This window comes from Malurus melanocephalus, unplaced genomic scaffold (genome assembly GCF_030028575.1).
Source record: "Malurus melanocephalus ecotype Western Australia unplaced genomic scaffold, MMel_1.1 scaffold_5, whole genome shotgun sequence".
Classification (NCBI taxonomy): Eukaryota; Metazoa; Chordata; class Aves; order Passeriformes; family Maluridae; genus Malurus; species Malurus melanocephalus.
The window spans coordinates 1,248,226-1,269,913 of record NW_026623237.1 but is presented as its reverse complement, the minus strand read 5'-3'; the positions used below and the strand labels follow the sequence as shown (position 1 = coordinate 1,269,913).

The window sequence follows — 21,688 nt, the reverse complement described above, 5'->3', positions numbered from 1 at the left end:
CCTGCCTGGTTCCCTCAATATCAAGGCATGGACAAAACTTAAATTTTTCAGTTGTGATAGAATCAAATGGATGGAAATCTACTGCATTTGTTGCAGAAACACATCAGTATTAACAGACTAGAGTGTGGAATTGCTCCTATCATATAAAATACACACGAAGAAGTAAGAGTTAAATAAACKGTGTAGTTTACTTATGCTTTGGAATTTGTTAACTCTACAGGCTTTTCTCTGAAGCTCATGGTAAGATTTTTTGAGACCTTACACTCTAATATCACCTCTCCAGTATTTATAGCTCAAGTATAGGAGTCCTTGTATATTTTTTTTTCTTGTTTTGAAGCCTTGATCAATGTTTTTACCCTAAGTGTTTGCTAACATAGTTGGAAAATAAATCACTCAAACCTGTAATTGCAAGCAACTTTTTGTGCCGTAAGAAGCACAGCCTGAGGATTTGCTATAGTATAATATTCTAGTTTCTTCCCTTCTTATGTCCTTTTCGTGTCTTTTGTTCACATAAAAATTCAAATCTGATTGCCAGAGAAAATTCAGCTCAAAGTAAAGAGTTTATTCTCTACAGGAAACRCTTGATAACAAATTTAGACTGTTGGATTCTACTTTAAAAGAGGCTGATGGGGAAGTTTTAGCTCTAGAAATCAGCACTAATGTTCAGGATACAACGATTGTAATACATTGTAAGTAGCTACTCTGAAACKGAGTCTTCTGTGGCTCAAGTAATTCAAAGGATTTTTTCCAAAATAATCTGTCTCATATATGCCGGTGAGCAAATTCAACAGAACAATTTGGTTTGGGCTCTGAAGGCTGGGCTAGGTAATTTAATCATCTTGACACCTGAAGACTTGGTTCAGCCTGAAAGTTAGTGTTGATCAGAAATTGCATTGGAATGAATGAATGGATGGATGGATGGATGGATTGTGTGGATGTAATTGTATGGATGAAAAGTTAGCAGCAGAGAAGGGAAGGGGAGAGTTTGGATTCTTTCAGGAAAAGGAATATATAAAGCTTTCACATTATTTTATATGAAAGTGTAGCTGTTCTGATTGAAAAGTTATTTACTTAAACTGTCTTACTGTATTTTTAGATGTAAAATGCATCCCTGTAAGCTGTGCATTTCTGGGGATTGGATAATTGTTTATAGGGCCTTTGATTCCACTGCAAGGTAACATTCCAGGCAAAGATCCATTTTCTAATGAGATACAATGCCCTACAGCTTTCATTTCTAGTACTTTGAGAAAATGGGTGATAGAAAAACTGGATCATGATGATTGTTCTGCATTTGGGTAATGGAAATTATGCTGCTTAAAGGAGTGATAGCAGAAGTAGTGACAGGATTGTTTGAGCTCGAGTCACCTCTTGCAGAGAAGTGAAGCAGGTGTGTTSTGTGGTTGCCTTTAGACAAGAGAAGCAAATGAAAAATGTTGCTGTTAAGAATGTGAAAAGTCACTTTCACACGGAGAACTTTCCTGCATGGTTGAAGTAGGGCTRTGAGGGCAGCAGCAGCAACTAAGGGATTCCCAAAGCACTTGTGTTCTAGTTTTCCACTGTGTTATTTCTAGTAGATAGGAAAAGAAAACTGCTTGGTAGCTGCTACCAAGCTTGCTTTCCTTACACAGAAAATTCCCAGAAATCTATAGTTTCATGTTCAATTCAGAGGCCAGGTGTCATKGTAAATTTGTATAGTTAATAATCCAGTTATTTGAATCTTAAATATCTCTTTCTTCTCTGTTTAGATGTTGGTACAAACCAATAACTGAAAAGTAATAACTTTGGGGGTTTTAGTATGGACAATAGATACGCAAGCTTTCTTTTCAGTGATCAATAATCTTGATTATATCACATTAGATGTTACAATGAAACTGAATGGCACCATAGCTGTCCTGTTAAAAATTTTTGAACAATACCACTGTTCTTCCCCTGGATTCTGGAAAAGGAAAGATAGAAWGGTTTTTTCTTGGCAAGGGGAATAAATACATAAACAAAACTTTTTTCTAAGAATGTGGATAAAAATGGGATCTGGGTATGATGACAATTTGAGTCTATTACTGTTTTCTATCCCTTGCAAATATCTCATGGATATGACTTATGATGAGTTTTAGGTACATTTTTATATGCATAAACCTTGGCTTTAAGTGACTTSATTAGGACTAAATCACTAAGTTGTAAAAGTTCATGAATAGCATGTACATTTCCTGTCCTGTACTCTTGCTACACTCAAATACTCTCCATATCAAAGGCTCTCTGTTCAGTAATTTTTATGAAACAAATTTATTTTATATTCTCAGCTGAATAAAGAGAATGGTRAATATGTTTCATTCTGAGAGAAAGAAGTGGAGCTATATATTTTTAATACAAGCAAGAGTTAAAAGGAGATATTATAAGAGCTATTGACATTTCTTTCTCTGAAATGTGTCTTTTAGTCACTTGAACACATTGAGATTGAGATTTCAAATGTTATAGTTGAAAAGAAGAGAGTCTGAAAAAATGTATGAGGATAGCATTTCTGCCCCAAATGTTACTTGTCTCAAAAATAATTTTAAAAGTTCACTTCTCCAACCTTCACACAGATCAAAGTTGATATTTTCACCAAGACCAATCCCAACAAAATGTTGACAAAAGATACTAATCCTAAAGAGCTTTTATTATGAATTACAGATCTTCTTGGCCAGAGGCATTTTGAGAAGGGCAAGGGGTTCACTCAGAAAGCAGATACCAGAGAGWTGCTCATATTTCTTCTATATTTTTATACTGCTTTTGTCTCTTGCCAAATTAAATAAGTATGTAGTACTTACAGACATTTAAATTTAATATATTTGCACTTCATTGCCTTTCTCCCATGAGAAGGTGCTTCAACTTATCTTTGAGGTCAGCTTTGTTATCAGCAGTGTATTAGCAAGGTTTATTATCTAACATTTGGTCTCTCTTGGAATATCACTTCTTTTTCCTTGCATCCCATAAAGGCAGTTCTTTCAGTTCACTCTCTTGACAGTGTCTGTGAATTGCCATCTCTGGCACCTTCAACAACAGGCACTCTGAATTGGAAGTGGAAGGGATGGGGAAATTTGTGTAGAAATGTGTATAAAGTATGCTGCTATTGGTGTCATGCTTGTCTTTTCATTCTTGTTGATTTTTCTGATTCCATTCTGAATGTTTATGCCTGAGATCAGGTGTTGAGTTTTTCACAAGATTTCCTCATTCWAAGAGGAAAATGTATTTTAATGGCRAAGAAATTTTGTCTGATTTTATGCTTTTTAGAGATTTGCATTAGTGTYRGTATGTGAATGATTGAAGTGAGCRACATATTTAATAATTGCATTGGAGYATTCCTAAAATCTMTGCTAAGGAGCATCAAATCCACTCTCACTTAGTAACCTTGAATATTTTTCTGTTAAACTCACACCAGTGGTGATCCACTTAGGCTGTGTCCAGGGGCATTTTTCAGTTTAGGGAAGTCAGCTGCCCTCTGGAATAGTGTTTACATCATTGATATCATAATTGGGCATCAAGTTTAAGAATCACAGGAAATCCACAGAGAAAAGAGTTGATTTAGACTGGAATCTCAAGTAGGAGAAGAATAATCTTGAATGGAGAGCATCTTAAAAGAAAACAGTGCTGGTAACAGGAGCAGAGCCTAAGGTTATCTTCTCACTACAAATATTGCAATAACAGTTCCAGATGAATTCCAAATGTAGAGACAGAAGAAWTTGCTTGTCTAAAATGCAGGTAGCTGTAGGAATGCTTTTGCTCTGAGTTTTTTACCATAAACCAAACTCTACTGAAAAAATTTGATGTTTGGGTAATAACTTTCTCCATTTGATCTTAACAGATATTTAGATCTCAGTGTTTGCTTAGTAAAGCCAAACCATGCAGAGTAGCATTCACCAAATAAATGGTGAATGAGGTGATRTTTGCCATGCTCTGTACCTGATTGRAGGTTCTYGGTAGGATCTGATRGGGTRCATGGGGGAACTGCCCCTCTTTTGAGCAAGACATCTTCTAGTAACCAGAGCTAGTCAAAACACTGTTGGCTCACAGAAGAAAGTGGAGTAGTCTTGTGTACATAATGCATTCATGAGTCAATCATAAAATCATTTAGTACTTAAATATTTAAGTATTGCTCTTTGGCTGTGCAACCTTCCTCATATTAGTTAACCAGTGCAGTTGAAACAGCTTATCTAACACTTTTTAGTTACTTAACTTTAAAAGGAGTGCCTCTTCCCCATATGAACACTGATGATTTGGATTTCCAAGTTTATTTTCATCACTGAGATATTTCCATTGCCTGGAAAGCCACTGCCTGTGGTTTTTGCGGGGTGTGGGAACTTGAAAATGTCTCTGCCCAGAGTTAAGCACAGTCTTTCCCAAAGGTTCCAGGGGAAATATTTGATTCCACAGCTGTTCTGAAGTGGGTTTCTTTCAATCTGTCCCCAGATCCACTGAATATTGACTAAGCTTTTCAGTTTCAAAAGCAAATGAAGCCGTATCACAGGGATGTGCCCACAATGGCATTAAAGTTTTCTTTCTTTCATGGGAGTAATTATGATGATATAGTTGAAAAGAGATTTAAGTTTACTGGTAATTTGAAAAATTAAAACCACACCTTCAATGGCTATAAAACATATTAAGAAATTATTTCCCTGAATAAACATGTGTGGGTAATCCAGGGGAAAAATACCATAAGGCTCTATCTTCTTTGGTAGATTATTAAGAAATGAGAATAAGAAGTATTTTTATATATAAGGTYGACCTTCCTTAGTTAAGCCAATTTACACAGCACAGAATGTAAATGTTTCTCGTTTACAGAATGGGAAGCAAGGGGAGGTACCTTTATTTTTATGTGTGTGCTGCACACCAGCCAAGGTGCAGACTATCTTGGTGGTACTTACCAAAGACTGGTGGGTTTTTTTTTTTCTGACGGTGTAGTAAACTGGATCTGAGAAGATGTACCAAAAAGGTAAAGTTTCTGCAAGGCCATTCTCAGACTGCCTTCCCCCTGATAGTTTGTGTATGACTTTCATCTTACTTATGTTGGTTATCTGACCATRTAGGAGACAGTTCAGTTATCATCAGCAGTTAGGGGTATGTAAACCCCTATTTTGTTTGAAAAGACTGAGTTTACAGAGAGATACTTTTAGTAAAACATCAAAGGAGATTGGGAGCTTTTGATAAATTTGAGCATTTTCTTCTTGAGTTTCGTAAAAAGTAGGTACATTGACCATGTATCTTTGAACCTTTTCTTCCCTCGTGCACTTTTTATGATATTGTGTGACACAAAAGTGATAACAAGAGTGAAGAATATGACAGAGTGTGGAAGAATGATGTCTGCTCCCTTCTCTGAATAACAATCTATCAGATACACTGCCAAAAGGAAGGCATTTATAGTGTTAAACAGAATGTTCACAATTTCTTGGGACCTATGCCTTTAGGCAAGAAAATGATCTAAAGGTATTCACTGCAGTAGAAGGTGAACATAAAACTACTCACTTTTAGAACTAAGAAAAGTGCTAAATTTTGTCTTGGCTTCTGCAGTAATTTCTTGGCATCCTTACTTATTGCTGAACAGCAACACAAAATCATCAGAAAGTTTTTTTTGTGCCTAAAAACATACCTGCGTMAAGGAGGAATAATGTGATTTCTTCTATTTTAAAATATTTTAGAAGTAGTCAGATACTGATGTAGACTGTGTGAAGTTTTACTTATTCCTTCTGTGTTATTCTGTAAGGTTTGGGGTTTTTTTATTATAAAATCAACATTATGAAAGTAGTGTCTCATGTAGCATAAGTTTAGAGACTTTTTGATACCAACATTAAGATGTAACTAATGCTTATACAAATTTTACAATTTGAGGCTAAATTAGAGTGCTAGTCCTGAATTGGCTGGTTCCTGGGTCTTTACACCTGTTCAGAGATTAATATTGGAACATAAATTATTTGGATTAAAAAAAAAAATCCAGCAAATTTCCTTCTTTAGGCTCCCATACACTGGGTGAAAGACTAAATAGAAGAATTGATTCATTTACATGTCTGGTGAAACGCAAGGCTGAAGAGTGAGAAGTGGCTACAATCTTCCCTCTTATATTTTGCTTTCAGTAATTTCATTGGTGGAAGGAATTGAGAAGCAGCTTACACTGATGGGCTATCTGTAGTGATAACTTCATGGGAATATGCCTTGGCATAAAAAAGTGTGTTAAGTCTCTGGAAGATCTGGTAGATGCAGCAAATAAATACTTGTACCTTGTGTAAATATATWCAATGTGTAAAACCAGACAGCATAAACTTTTATATGCAACTGGAGACTTAATTGGTTGCATGACTTTTAAAAGCTTTTAAATAGTTGGAATGTGTATTAGTGCAGAAAAAGGAAATATTGTGTAAGTGAAGTCCACCCAGCTGCAGAACTGTCAGGCACTCTGCGTATTGCGGTTTTGATTCCCATCTCTCCCTGTGCTGCTGAACTCCTGGCACAGCACTGAGGTCWCAGATCTGCAGAGACAGACTATTGCATTGATTTTGTAGAACTGTGCTTTGTGTGGGTTCATACTTTTTGATTTTGCAAGGGTGTACTGCTAGTCTCAACATATTAGTTATGAATAACTCTTTTATTCTTTAATCTTCAGGATATCTTCTGTAAAAATACTTGACACGTAATCTTGAGGGATTTTTTTCTATATTTTTAATGAGCCCTCTGTTCTGTTTGTATTTAATATTAAGATTTAGTATTTCGTGCAGTTTAGTCAAGCAGGGATTCTTTCAATTAATAGCTTTGGAGAATGGCAAGATTTTCTTTTGTTATTTTAAACAGTGTTTTCACATTCCATAATGTTCTCCTTTCAGCAACACTGAAGCACATCGTAAATTTAATTAGACAACTTTTCTTGAAGCAGTGTTTGGACCAATAAGCAGAAATAAGAGAAGTTATAKTCCTAATGATACAGCAAAAGAATTTTGGGACTGTAGCATAAGACTCTTGACTATTTTTCCTTTGCTGTCTTTCTGTCTTTCCATGGAATAAGAATTGCATAGATTTATTTACCTTCTTCACGAAGAAGGTATCTTTCATGACAAGAACRATTGTGAAGCATTATCAACAATTAGAATCGCCAAACAGATAATCATTGGAGATTAAAAAAGGGTCTAATTTCAATTTGTTTAGAGCTTAATACCTTTATTCCTCTTTTTGTGTCTGACTCAAATAAGGATTTATTATAATGGGTAATTACCCTTATGAAAAAATATTTTCCTTTTATATGTTTCCTTGCTCATAGTTTGTCCATTCTGGAATTGTGAGTTGTCAATATTCTTCTAGCTGTATGCAGAAGATGTACTGAAGCAAGGAAATATATATATATATTCTTCTGCACTGAAATAAATCCTTCTTAACATTTAATTCAAACAAAAGTAAACTTAAAGGCAAACAAACCTGAGCTCCAAAACCCATTAGTAAATAATACAAAGATCAATAGATAATTTTTTAAAGGTTGAAAATAAATTGAAGCTACAGATTGAGTAAGGTTTTCATGTGTTTCATAAATTGTGCAGTTTCATGAATCATTTCAGCTTCAAATGAGTCAAAGTTAAACTGATGTTTAAAAGTTGCATGTACATCTGTGTCTTGAACAAGAGCAAAATCTTGGGAAGTGTAAAGTCTTGTCTAAGGATGACTTTAAGCATATTTTTCTTGTCTGGGACCACTTCCTGATGTTACGAAACAAGATACCAAGATAATTTAGCATCTTATGAACATGTACAGGTGACTGCTTCAAAAGTCTTGTGARCAATTGCTTTAAAATCAGTCTTGCCTTTAAAGGCAACTCTTGCCACATAGTTCTCCTAAACTGCAGCTAAAACATGCATCAGACATTGTGCCCTTCACTTTATAGCAGGGTGTGAATGTCCTGTTGACTATTGCATTTATCASTGCTTCTGTGAGAARCAGCAGTGACTAACCCARGAGGAAGGTTACATTGGTGCCTCTYATATMCCAGTCAYCARATTKCACCTTAGAGTGGCACCCTTCTGCATAGTACTGTATTTGTCTTATATAGAAATACACCATATAGTTAAATGATCTCCACCACTAAGGAAAAACTCCCAAAGACTAAAGGACAGCTGTTTTGCAGACAAAACTCTCCCTACTGCAAGGCTGTAGGCATCGAGAAAGTGAAAGTGTCTCTGGACTGTTTTTAGTACAGTACTGCAGTAAATCTYCSTGCAAAGCTGTAGAGAGGGAAAGGRGATTTTGTATTAAACAAAACTGATTTTTTTCATCCTCATTCATCCACACATTCTCTTTTACTCATATATTAATGACTGCTACAATATGTGCCCATATAGTCTAGCTAGGRACTTGGAGTGACACCAGCAAACACCTAGCATGTGTTTTTCTGTGGTTTTGGATTGTTCCTAGTGCTGAAGTCTGGATGTGACTTTCCCGCACTAAAAAAGTTGATAGTAACTCTAAATTGTTTTCCCCCTTCCCACCTATGAGAGTCACTAGGAAATGCTGCTGATTTACTCACTGTGTGTGGCTTTATTTTTTGCTGAAGTTGGGGGTTTTTCCTTGTTTTTTTAGAACTTTTTTTACCAAATACAGGTTTCTTGAATAATAGACTGTGACCTTAGTATCTTGATGTCATCAATTGTCATTATTTTATACCTTCTWATCCTTTTTTTCAGTCTTTTAATACCCTTACCTTACAATTCACATTTCATTTATGCCATGTTTTCRTTACAAACCTCCACAATTTGTTACTGGAAAGAAGGTCTCATAGCAACAAAGAAATTACAAACATTAATCTGTGGCTCCTATTGCAAAGCATGTGTCTTCAGATTGCTTTTATTTAGGTATGCTTAGAGCAATTCTGACGCTTAGAACAGCTTCTTGTAACAAAATCTTATCAAAGAATAGTGTGTTTCATATGGCCTTCCCTGGGGTGCAGTGGAAAAGAGAGCAAAACACACATTTGTGTGAAAAGTATTATGCTAATGAAGGCACTCTAAGAGGCTAAAGCAACATGATTCAAACACTGTATACTTGCAAATGTAATATGGGTTCCAAGAGAGCCAGAGCTTTTCTTTATTATGATGGTAAAATTGTATCTTAAAGATTTCCAGCATCACAAAAGTAAGATCGGACTACACTGTTTTAGAGCTAAAATTATGTGTTGCAGAGCTCAGAAAATTACAATAACTGTAACAAGAAAAAATAATGGCGATATTAATGCCTGTTTAATTTGGTTGGGATTTTGCCTTTGATAGCTATGCTTAGAGAAGGTCTCGATTAAGTGATTTTTTTTTTTCCTTTTTTTAATAAATCCAGAAGATCACAGAATGCATCACAGTGGTATCTTCTTTGCTAGGAAAGACACTGAACAAAATACRCACCTAGGCTGGTATTTTTGCAAGGGATCCCTTCTAAACCTTTCCTAATGATTGTCCTCCTTTGCTGCTGGCAGTGGTGATTTGTCTGTTCTCTCAAATGTCAGCTACCCAAAAGATAAAGGAGGGACATGAGCAGCAGGAATGTAATCTTCTCTTTATCTCTCCTTCAATATTTCAGGAGTTTTACTTTAAATGTGGAGCACACCCAACCACTGACAGTGAAACATCTGTGGCTTTGAACCTCGTTACAACAAACAGTCGCTCTATCACATGTATAACATGCACAGATATTAGGTAAGTACAACAAAAATTGTCAGAGATGCACAGTCTCGGTGCTTCACAGTAYTTATCACTTCCAAAGAGCCTCTTTTCCTTTGTTTGTTTTCCTTTTTAAGGGTTGTTTTTTCCCCTGGAAACATGAGGAAAAATAGGCCACSTTTTTAGGTGGGTTGTTTTGATGGTAAAATTATAGTTTGTGTTTTTGTACCGTAGTTATGTGGAAATCTGACAGTTTAAGCTCTAACCAAAATCTCAAGTGCTCAAGTGGCATAAGTGGATAGATTCTGCTAATATGTGTTCAATAGCCAGAAAAAAGGCTGGGTTTTTGCAGGAAACAGAGTGTTCTTGGAGAAATTAACTTCTTGGTGTTTGTTCTATAAATCAAAGTAAAGTGCATCTGTTCTCATGTTTGTGTTTATTGTAGTTTAAAATACTGTAATCCATCTTTGCATGTGGTATTTGGGCACATTTATTCAAGAATATCCATTACTTGAGAATGCATAGATTAAAAACCAATTGCCCAAAAAACACAGCTACCACTGTAGTGACGAATTACCTGAAACACATTTATCTGCTGATCAGGAGATATTTTACTTGAAAGGTAATGAGAATTGTGAAATTGTAGCTGTTGGTCAGAAGGGAGAAATTGGGAAGAGAGAGACAGAGAATTGAACTCTGTACTGATTCAGATGGTGTGACCCCTAGAAAGAGCAGGTTTTGGAAGCATTTTTTGTGGTGTATTTACAGAACTGGCTCCTGGGTACAGGTAAGTGAAGACCAAATATCGGTCTCTGTCAAACTGGTGCATCAGCATTTTGCAGCAAGGGTGCAGACTCAACTACTCAAAAGTGTTGAGTTCTCCTGTCCCTTCCAAAAATATGCCAGGCAAGGGGAATGATTTGGCTCACAGAAGTGCAGACCCCCTAKTGTGTGTCTAAACCACAAGAGGGCCAACAGCTGATCCCTGATCAGAGCCAAGTGACGATGACTGACACGTGTCCTGCACAGTGCTGTGTAACCTGGTGCTTTGTCACTGCCAGCTTGGGTTGATCGTGAAGCTGAAACCCAAAGGCTCTTTGTTCAAACTAGATCTGCAGTGAAAGGATATTTTTTTTTATCCTAGCAGTAACATGGAATGGAAAAAGGTTATTCGTGTCCTAATAGTTCCTGTGTGGGCTCAGGAAGCATCAGAAGAGTTCACAGAGTTCACTCATCAGAAGGGTTGAAATACAACAGAGGAGTAAAACTCACTGAATAGATGAGCTYTTTGGGATAAACAGTACCTGTTCTCTGGGATCTGTGTCCACTGGGGTTCCCAAGAACTCTTAARTATTTTGAGACTGCAGGAAAAGTTGTCTGTTTCTGAGAATTTACTGGGTTTTTGTTAAGGTCTCTTCCCAATTAAGCAAAAAAACAGCATAACCAACCAATAAAAAAAMCCCAAAGAACAAACAAACAARCAAAAACAAACAACCATGGCAAAACAAAAACCAAACAACCAACAAACAAAAAAATAAAACCAAAAMAACAAACAAACAAAAACCTCCAAGAAAAGCTAAGGAAAAAAGCTGGTGTTAAATCCCCTTCTCTGGGTARTATTAAAACAAGCAAAATGTAAGAAATTGTGTCTCATCATGACAAAATATTGATACACATTTCTATGATAAGTCTAAATTTCTCAGAATGTGTCTATATGTAAAATTCTGACTTTATTTCAGAAGTTCAATTTTTAAAAGCCATAAAAGCTTTTTGTGTAATATTAGATATTTGTAGGTGGCACCAAAATCTGAGATACCAAGAAGAACTTATTCAATTTTATTTTTTTGTATGGCAGTTTCTGCAAGTTGTTAAAATAGAAGGTCATGTGTATCTTTGGGTGCATGAAATAATTTTCCACTTAAAGCTGTGCAAGAAATTCATTAAGTCTCTGATTTTGTCTATTACCAGTTGCAAGGATGGTCAAATGTATGTCTTTAACCATTGGAAAGAGTGAAAGATTGTGCAGTTAAAACATTTATCAGTTATGCAAAAAAATTATAAAATCTTGTGCTACTTAAAAAATCTCTACTCAGTTTTTTGAGTTTCTAATTCCTTTCTCCAATCTAGTATTCTTGTAATATTTGTATAAAATTCCAAGAAAKTAAATAGCTGTAATTCTTTTACTTCAATTAAAATTTTAGGTGATTGTACTGGCAATTAYTTTCTAATACAGTTACGCAGGTGAAAAGTAGCATTTAAGGCACTCTGCAGTTTGGAGTTTTGTGAAACCTACCTTCATCATTCTGTAGCATTGATGTGAAAAAGAGGATTAACTGTATTCAGTACCTTACCTATTACTTTGTATTAGCTTCACTATAGTAAATGAAAAATTTGTGTCTGTTCTTCAAAGTAGATTTTTCTTTCTTCTTTTCTGAAAAAACCCAAACCAACACCAAGAAACCAAACAGGAAATGATGACAACCAGGTACATTTTGTACTAGGTTCAATTTCTTAAATATTTTTGTTTGCAGCAAGATTTATCATTTACAGTTGATCCACCACAGGCCGAGAAATTAAGTTCCAAGATTCTTGGCACAGCATTTGTATGGTTTTAGAAAGGTTAGAAAAGCTCCTAGAAATCTTATTTGAAGCAGTAGTGTACTCTGCTATATAGAAAAAATACAAAGTGTAAGCAACATTAGTCTGTTGCCAGTTTTTATTCTCAAGTTTACATTAGATACACTTAGTTTGCCTCAGGTTTATTTTTCATTTGAATATTTTCATGCAGGTCTGACCACCAGAGTGAAATACTTGAAAGCCAAATACCCTTGTAGGGCTGTGCTAAATCCATAGGCAGWATTCCATGTAGTGTAATGCCTTCCAATGTATTCTGCTTATCTACAGCACAGTTAGTGTGAATTGGCAGCTTTTATTCATTCTTTTTTTCTGTAGCATTCAAGGTGATGGGTTGCTATTCTATGTCTTTGAAGAAGCTTTAATAGGTTGAGCAAATGGCTGAAAGTTGAAACAAATACTAAAACTCTGCAATCCCTGAGGGAAGATCTGCTTTTGTCAACTGTTTCCAGTAGAAATAACATCAAAAGGGGTTAGGAGTACCCCAGGGTACCCATAAATCAGGCTCAGGAACAACAGCAGTTTTAAGCAGTGTAAAAATAAAATGTGTAGAACAGAAATGCCTCACGTCATCTTTCACGAACTCGGTAGGGTACAATTCCTAAAGGCACCATTATTTTTAGCTTTCAGCAGATACAGRTAAGTGTGAAAGATATATAGGACATACAGTCTCTTAATAGGTAAAAAGAATTCTCTAGAAGAAGTATTTGCTGTTGTGTTATCAGATTTTTTTTTTTTTTAAATTTCATAACTCCTTCCTTCATAGTCTTGAACAAAGGAATTGCTTTGTTTWAACAATGGAATCTTTTATTAGTTTTTTTCTGCTATCTGGACTTTCTAATCCTGGATTTGGAAGTGAGAACTTCTGCTAGTGGTGCTAATAGTGCATGTGCTAGTTATTCTTCAAGGGTAACTGTGGTGTAATGTCTTTGTCAGAGTTCTTTTCGGCCAATTCAATTCAGACTGTGACCACATTAGATTTCATGGGCAGGAGAGTAATGGAGAAGGTTGGTACTTGGAGGGGAAAAATAGTGCATGTGCTATAGTCCTGTTGGAAATTTCGTGGGCAGCCCTCTTCTCCTTCAGACAATACAGAATAAAAGAAAGCTTGTTATTGGGAATAACAGTGGGTTAATTTGGTTTCCATGGAATTGTTTTAGACCTCCTAAGCTTCTCACTAGCTCTTAATAAGCCATTTTGTTCAGTCATTTTTTTTTATTCAGAAGTAAAAGTACAACTTAAAAAATCTTTCCCTTYCTTCAGTTTGTGACATTCTCCTTATCCCTCCTACTTGTTCATTTTATCTTTTGTAGAGTCAGGATTGACACTGATGAGTTTTGTTTTTATGGGGTAGCCCTCCTAACTGGTAAGGGATAGAATCATTTACTTCTTAATAAATGCATATGTGAATCATTTTCTGTTGTGGCTTTTACCTGTGGATTTTTATATGCTATAAGAAGACCAGGTCCCYGAGTTTATTATGTGGATTAGTGGTTTTTCTAATATCGTATTTTGAGTTTTGATCTTTAGGACATTATTGTTGGTATATATGTGTCATGTTCCTTATCGACCTACATGTTGTACTGTGTTTTGTGTTAATGTTGTACATTACTTTGAATGTACAACATTAATGCAATGTATTTGAAGTAAAATATTTCTTCAATTACAGTTTAAACTATTGTTTAGAGTCACCTGAAATAAGTTGCCTTACCTTTCTTCTTCTGAAATAAATATGATGTTAATGCAGTCTGGGTTTCAAAAAAAAGGTGGAAAAAATATCAGTGGAGGACTATGGCAGTGACTATGGCAAGAGATATATGAGGCAGCAAGTCAGCCATGGTATTCAAAACATTTACATTACAAATAATTCCAGAATCTTTAGTTGATTATTTGAATCCAATGCTGCAGCTGAAGAGACAATTTACAAAACTCATCTTTTGATAGAAAGCCACCAATTAACTCAGTTGGTTAGAGCATGGTGCTAACAATGTCAAGGTTGTGGCTTTGATCCCTCTGCAGGCCATTCACATAGGAGTTGGACTTCATGATCCTTGTGAGTCCCTTCCAACTCAGAACMTTCTGTGATTTGTTTGACAACTGATAACATTTTCTAAATGAGGAATCTCTACTACAAGTTTGATTCAGGTCAATTTTGCTGTTATTTGAGGAGAGTTTTACCAGGGACTTCTATTGTTTTCTAAGATGAAAATGCAGACCATGTCCACTAAAAGACATTACCCATGGGATGTTTTCAGAAGAGTAAATAGCATCTTATTCTAGACTTATAATTGCTATTTCTCTTTGCTTCTGGGGCAAAGGATCCTAAATTTACCCCTTGGGCAATTACAATCTAAAAGTTATTAAGTCTATGTTTAGCTCATCTTCTTAAAATACTTTTTCCCTCTCTGTGACCTGTCTTGATAATGTAGTTTCTGCCCCTAATCTGTCTGTTAAATTCTGTTGTCTTTATATATCTTGAGTAATTCAAAGAGGAGTGGAAAAAGATTGCGCTAAGTATTAAATTCTTGTCTAAGTGCTGTGACCATCAGGGACAATGTCTACTGCTTTATTCCCTAATGTTCCTTAAATTAATGAGATTTCTTAAGAATCACTTATTTAAAGTAAGAAATCAAATCTAAACCTAAGAACTGTTACTAATTGATTTAGAGCTTTTTTTTTTCTTTACCCAAGTAAGGTAACCTATCAAATACTCTTGTTACAGCTGTAGCGTCTTTGTTCTGATACAAGCAAAACCATGCTCAGAAAATATTTTGCTGAGACATCTATTGGTCTCTTGACATATGAACCAACTCTAATAATACCAGTAAGTGACCTTCATTTCCCCAGGAGTGCACATTGTGGATTTCAGACTCAAAGACTTGTTCCATGGGCTACTGGAAGATGTGCCTTGTGCRTGAAAATCAGTTGCCTTAACCTTTCTCTTGAATTGTAGTCACTAGTATAGGGCAGCCCCCTATGGCAATGACAGGACAAYGGTGCAGTTCTTACTGCTTTGCCTCTTATGTGTTAAGATCTCCACTGCAAGTGCATCTCAGTGAGACAGCTTCCAGCTTCAGCATATCTGGGGAGGGAACAGTGTGTTGGCAAAGCTATTGCACTGTCACACTGTACATATCCTTTGCCGGCAGGAGATAAGTGATGAGGATTTTATGCAACCTCACTAGTCTCCTTTGCGTAACATGAAGCACGAATTTCTCTTCATCTGGGGGAATAAAGCCTCCTTACTTTTCCTTCTTTACRATGCACAGCTTTTCTATGTTATTCCTTTGCTTGGCACATATGTTAGTGTACAGTTAACAGAAGGAAAGAGCAAATGGAAGGGAATGCATTGACTATCATGTGGGATACAATACATGTCATGAATTTAATTTYTCATTTGACATTTCACCTGAAACCTACAGATCGCAGAATATTATCAATAGGCTCTATATTACATCTCATATCTTCTCTGCCATTCTAATCTATGGCATGATTAATACACGGAGCTGGTTTTTTTTGTTGTTTTTTTTAAAATTTTTTCACTTGCGTATTGTTTTTGCATATAGTTTAGGCAAAGCGTTGTATTTTGGTTGTGTATCTACACATAAAAATATATCGGTACACATATGGAATGATAGCATGTGTGGAAAAATYGACACTTTTTTTGAACTTATGTGTATGAATTTATTTCTCTAAGAAGCTGATTTTGTGAAGATTGTGCTATGCTTACCATTCTAAACACAGCTAGATACTATTTCTACTGTATCAAGGCAGGTTTGAAATCTAACACATCCCTGRAAGTCCGTAGAATCAAATGAGGAGTGTACTTGTTAGATATTGCCAGCTTTTCCAGCCATGACCCCTTCACAGCCACTTTCCTCCTATTTGGGGGCAGAACTACTCTCTCCTGATTACTAAGCTTCTGCTGCTGTTGAGTTAAAGGCAGAAAATTCATTTTTTCTATTTAACTGAAAGAACTTGTCAAAGGTGTGGAGGAGTCATGGTATGGAGTGTCTTTACTCATTTCTGATTTGCTACTGTTATATACATGTTTGTGTATATGGGTACAATTGAGTTTTGGTAAGTGTATGTGGTTTTGAAACCACCCCTACTAGGAGTGTTTTGAAATAATTACAACTGAATTTTATTTTTACTATGCATTAGTTTATGTCATGGGCATTTCTAACTTCACATGAGAGAGAGTACATCTCCTCAATGAAATTTTYACAATTATGGTTTTGTCCAAATTGCCTTTTTAATTTTTTTTTATTTTCAGTGTCACAGAATGTATGTAGAACAGAAGCTATTTTAGTTGCTGCAAAGAAGTATCTATTTAATTAAGTTTAGTTCTGAGAAATTAATTTTAGTTTATCATTATCAGTTTTTGGTTAAGCAAGAAGTGTGTTCCTCTAGGACAAAACAAACTGTGAAGGTACAATTAATTGAAAAGTATGCACAGAGTGTAGGCTGTTATTGAAGCAAAAGTCAAATAAAAATAAGTAAATTTCTAAAAACTCATATGAAGGGTATATAAAAATTATAAACACTAAGTCCATAAARTAATTAAAGGCCAATTTTTTGAAGATGACTTTGTAAGACAATTTTTTTAACATGGGAGAAGCAGCTCTTAACTCTATTTTTTAACAGAACGTCATAAGGAGTAGTTTGTTAGCATTTACACTGATAATTGAACAATTCCTTTAGAATGCTGTGCCTTGGATATCTTCTTATAGAATGAATTTAACTGTAGCTTTAGATGCATTGACATATAAATACTCTGTATATTCAGCTTTAGGAGGCCCTACAGAGAAAAAAGTAATATGGGCATTTGTTGATTTCCATTACAGTTTATATTTTCTACAATATCTCAGAGTCATAAAAGATCATTGCAAGATCATTGGCATTTGCTATAGCAGTATTGTCAAACTCTGGTCATTGTAATTTAGCAAGAATTGGAAAGTGGGGAAGGAAGGGAAAGTGTGAAAGATRTGGTTGACTATTGCAGCACAAAGAMACAAGAGTGAAAATATCCAAGAAAGAATGAAGCTGCCTGGCAGCAAAATCCTAAATACGCAGACAAGAGAATATATTCATTTGCAGGAACTTTGCAAAAATTTAAAATAGTAGTATTGGGCAAGTGAACCAGGATGCAATTTCTGAAATCAGACACATGAAGGACTAATCATAAGAAGGAGAACCTGACATAATTTGTAGGGAACTTTATTAAATGTTACTTGACACTTCATAGAGTCAATTAATGATCCATTATGGAACAGTGACTGTTGTCCTAGGTAATGTCTTGGAGAGCCATTCAATTTCTCAGTCAAATAGCTCCATAGGAATCAGATTTCAAAAATGCCTGATTCAGATCAGCATTTTGGTGGAATTTGATGGTGAGTGTTTACACCTTGCTCTCAATTGATGTTGGGGCAAGGTACCATTCTCAAATTCTAGAACCATATTTTTGATATGTGTCACAATCACGGGCATATGGGTACAAAATTTTGTCTGGGAAAAGAAGGGAGGGATTGAGGAATGTGTTGGAGTAATAGGTTTGTTTGTATACATATAATGAATAGGGACACTTGCTGCTTTATTTCTCTCTGAGCCGTGAATTGTCATAGCAGTGTACTGACTGACATCAGTATAAGGAAAATATTTCACACATTTTCTACTGACAGTTTTCACTAGGCATGCAAACCTCTTGGTGCATTGCGGTCTTAATGGAACTGTAATGGAATTTATTAATTAGAATTACTTTTTTTTTTTTTGTGATTGTTTTGTTTTATTTGGCAGCTCATGATCATTGATAGCTCCCTTCTCCTCTCTCCCATTTTTGGATTTTGTTAAAGGTTAACTCTGAAGGGGAGAGAGTTTCTGAAGCCAGTCTTAGAGTCTGTTATTTAGTTATGTAAGAGAAACCAGCAGGGCTCTAAAGTTTTCAGATCTTCTTCAGAGAAATTCCTTCTGCCTCCAGATGAATCTATTTGTTTAAAACTTCATTTAGCAAACTTAATTACATGTTTACCTTAAAACAGAGCAATTTTTAAATAGTAAATAATTTCAATAACAGTATAGCTGTATAATGATAAATTATAGTAAAAATTTTAATGTAAATTATGCTGTGATGGAGTAAGTCCTTTATCAACTAAGTTATCCGTTTCCTGATAAAGAGAAAATCTGGGGCAGGGCCAGGCAGGGGCATAGAAAGTAAATTCCATCCCTTAGTATAAAATAGACAAAGTCTAATCAAATTGTTAATCCATGACTGTTATGAACTTGGTGCAAAAAGGTGCTGATTTGCAGTKTGGTTTCAAAATGACAGGAAATAAATCATAATCAAAATCAATCAAAACCTGTTAAGTTCAGTCAATGTCTGTGACATGTTAAGGGAACTGTGTGCAGATATTTGAAAATGGATGAAAATGCACAGTATTAAGGGAATGCTWATTTTCCCTGTACAAGTTTGTAAATTGTAATGATACTGCACTGGCAAGTGTATGTAAGTAAACTACAAGAAAAATGACACCAATAAAAACACATTTTRTATATTGGTACAAGCTCCTACACTAAGATTTATATTTTCACTTGACATGTTTGCTTTAGTTTATGTTAAAGTAATTCCATATCACTGTACCCTGAGATGCATTAAGCAGAATGAAAACAAATACATTTTTCCCTCAAAAGGATTTGAATTTTTTCCTTACTGTTTCTCTAATTATACTGACATAACTTTCTCTTGCAGAGAAAATGTCTTACAGTTGATCTCTAAAAACTGGCTGTGGTTGCACATACTACTGGAAGTGTTCAGTATTAGTGAATAGTGATTAAAACAGTAGAGAAAATGTGTGTTGCTAGATAGCAAGATAAGGGAAAAATTATTCCTACTCTACTGAATACATGAGTTAGCATAAGTGTTGCTTGTTTGTTCAGAGATTTCCGTTTTCTACAGCAGCAAACTTTTACAAAATCCTCTGAGTCATTTTCAGGTTTGTTTCACTTTAAGGGGATGTACTCCTATATGTTTATTAAGTAAAATGGAATTTGATTAATTTTCCATACATATTTATACATAATGTGTGTGTGTATATACACATATACATGCTTATATATATGTACTTGATTCTTTCTTTGTCCATCGTTCTTCTCTATAAGCAATCTTCAGTTATTTGAAGTGCATTACATTTATAATCTTTTCTTCCCCCACACAATTTTTATTTCAGCTTGCAGAGGAGACAAATCTGCACCTATTTCTGGTGACAGCAGGAACCATACAGTGCTCTTTGGGCATGAAAATTCCATTTGCATTTTACAAATTCCTCTTGGTTTTGTTTGAAGCAGCAAAGAACAGTCTTACATTTTCCTGTAATCCATGTTCTCTGTCACCACTAAAGGCAGTGCCAGCCAAACAGCTGCAAGAATAGTGGGAGCAGCCTATTGATACACACAGCACAGGAAAGCTGCCTGCACTCAGAGATGTCACCTCTGTGAATCTGACCAACCTGTTTGGAAACAGATGGACAATGCTAATGTCARTCTTCAAGTGTACTCATGAGCAAGACAAAGCATTTGCTCCCTATGGATTCTCTAACCTTACTGGAGTTTATTGGATTCCTGTGGAAAGCAAATTAGAAAAAGGTAAAAGAGCCCAGCTGCTGTAAAAGGAGATATTTGGATACCAGCTGAGGGGCATTTGTGAGAGCTTAATGCTCTCCTGCTGGAATGAAGGGTCCAGGTAGCAACTGCTCTGAGAGATGTTGAGGTATCAACTGAGAGGTATTTGTRGAGGAGTGATGGAAGATTTTGGTCTCCTGTTTGTGTTGTTCATGCTGTGTGGAAAGGTAGAGTAAGATATTAAAGGGCTGACACCTTTCCCCTGCGTGTCTCGGTGTGTGAGGTTCATGCTGACAGATTTCCTGACAAAAGAAGTGATATTTATTCACTTTTTCTGTATGTGCCTCAAAAGGTGTCAGACCATGTCATGATCAGGAAGCATGTGGTGAGAGGGATGCTGCAGTATGGTTCAGTCTGGTTATATAAATATAAAACAGCTTCAGGAAGTTATTTATTCAGTTCAATGCATTTGTAATTGAATCTTGTTTCTAAAGTAAAATACCAAAGCAAGAAGAGAGAGAAAGCATTTTAAAGACCTTTATCATTGAGATTTCAAGAAATAGCTTGCTCTCTGTCTTGTCCTTCAAATATATCCCTAATTTCAGGCAAAATAGTCATTACTGTTTTGTGGGGGCATATTTATGCATGTATCTGCTAAAGTAATTGTGATTAAAAAGACACTTCTCTCACCTTGAGCCTTTAGACTTTGAATCTGCAAGCAGTTTTGGGGGTTTGAGTAATTCTTTGTGATATAAGTAAGTGGTTGCAGGTTAKGACTTACATACTGCATAACTGCAGATCATTTTCACATAAATAGAACTATGACTTTTCCAGAAATAAGTATCTTGTACAGATGCGCAGCCTGTCCCTTTTGCATTCAGCTGTGACCTTGAAAACTGATTAATAAAATTGTACTCTAAGGGATGCAAAGCTTCATATAAAGTAAGTCAAGCATATACAGGCCCTTGAGGGGTGCTTAGAATATCTCATAGACTCTAATGGTAATTCCTCTCTCTTTTAATGCTATTAGGTGATTCTGGCTTGAGGCTATCTGTAGTACTTTTTATTTAATTTTTGTGCCACAGATTTTATGAATTATCTTATTACAACTCCTCTTTCATRTTTTAAAGACAAAATGCTCTATATATCTGGCATGCTAAGGGTCTTCAGCTACTCAGGTATTTTGTGTTGTTTTATTGATTTTACATGTCATAAACTTTGGCAMAGTAAAAAGATGAAAAGTTGAGTTATGATTGCCTAAACCTGAAAACAAAGTGGTGATTGTGAAAAGCATGTAGAGTGCCCTGCATTTAAGACCTCATTTCCTTCAATGATAAGAAGTACTGTTTGAAAATGCACCATTTGCTGCATCCAAAACGTAGTACATTTATTGTTATTTARTAACATTGGCAAGCTGAGAAAACCTGGTTTCAAAACTAATTTATTCATTAATTAGAGGCTTGTAATTTATTGTACCTTTGACTTTCTAACTCTCTCCATTTGTATTTGAATTACACTTTAGTTAATGAAACAGCAAGTCTGCGTGTTTGAAAAATAAATACAATTTAAAGCATTCTACACATCCCTCTCAATCTTGCTGACAATTTTTCTGTGTTTAAAGTCAAATTTGTATCACACAAACAGGGATGTAAGGTATTGTCTTAATAAGTCATTAAACTAGTAGAAGGCATTGAAAGAATTGTTGTTAGTGATAAAATCAGAAGGTGAGACTGAATAGTATCTAGTCTTAAACATCTGTTATGTGCCAAGGTATAGAAGTATAAAATATA

The 21,688-nt window shown here is 35.4% G+C and overlaps 1 protein-coding gene across 1 annotated transcript in view; it reads left to right on the top strand.

Moving 5' to 3' along the window:
• The window catches only part of PRKN (parkin RBR E3 ubiquitin protein ligase), a 670,240-nt gene that overhangs the window by 314,860 nt on the left and 333,692 nt on the right, over window positions 1–21,688 (top strand). Inside the window, exon 6 of the mRNA XM_057370416.1 lies at window positions 9,571–9,686. Coding sequence (XP_057226399.1) covers window positions 9,571–9,686 — 116 coding nt within the window. The remainder of the gene's footprint in view (window positions 1–9,570; window positions 9,687–21,688) is intronic.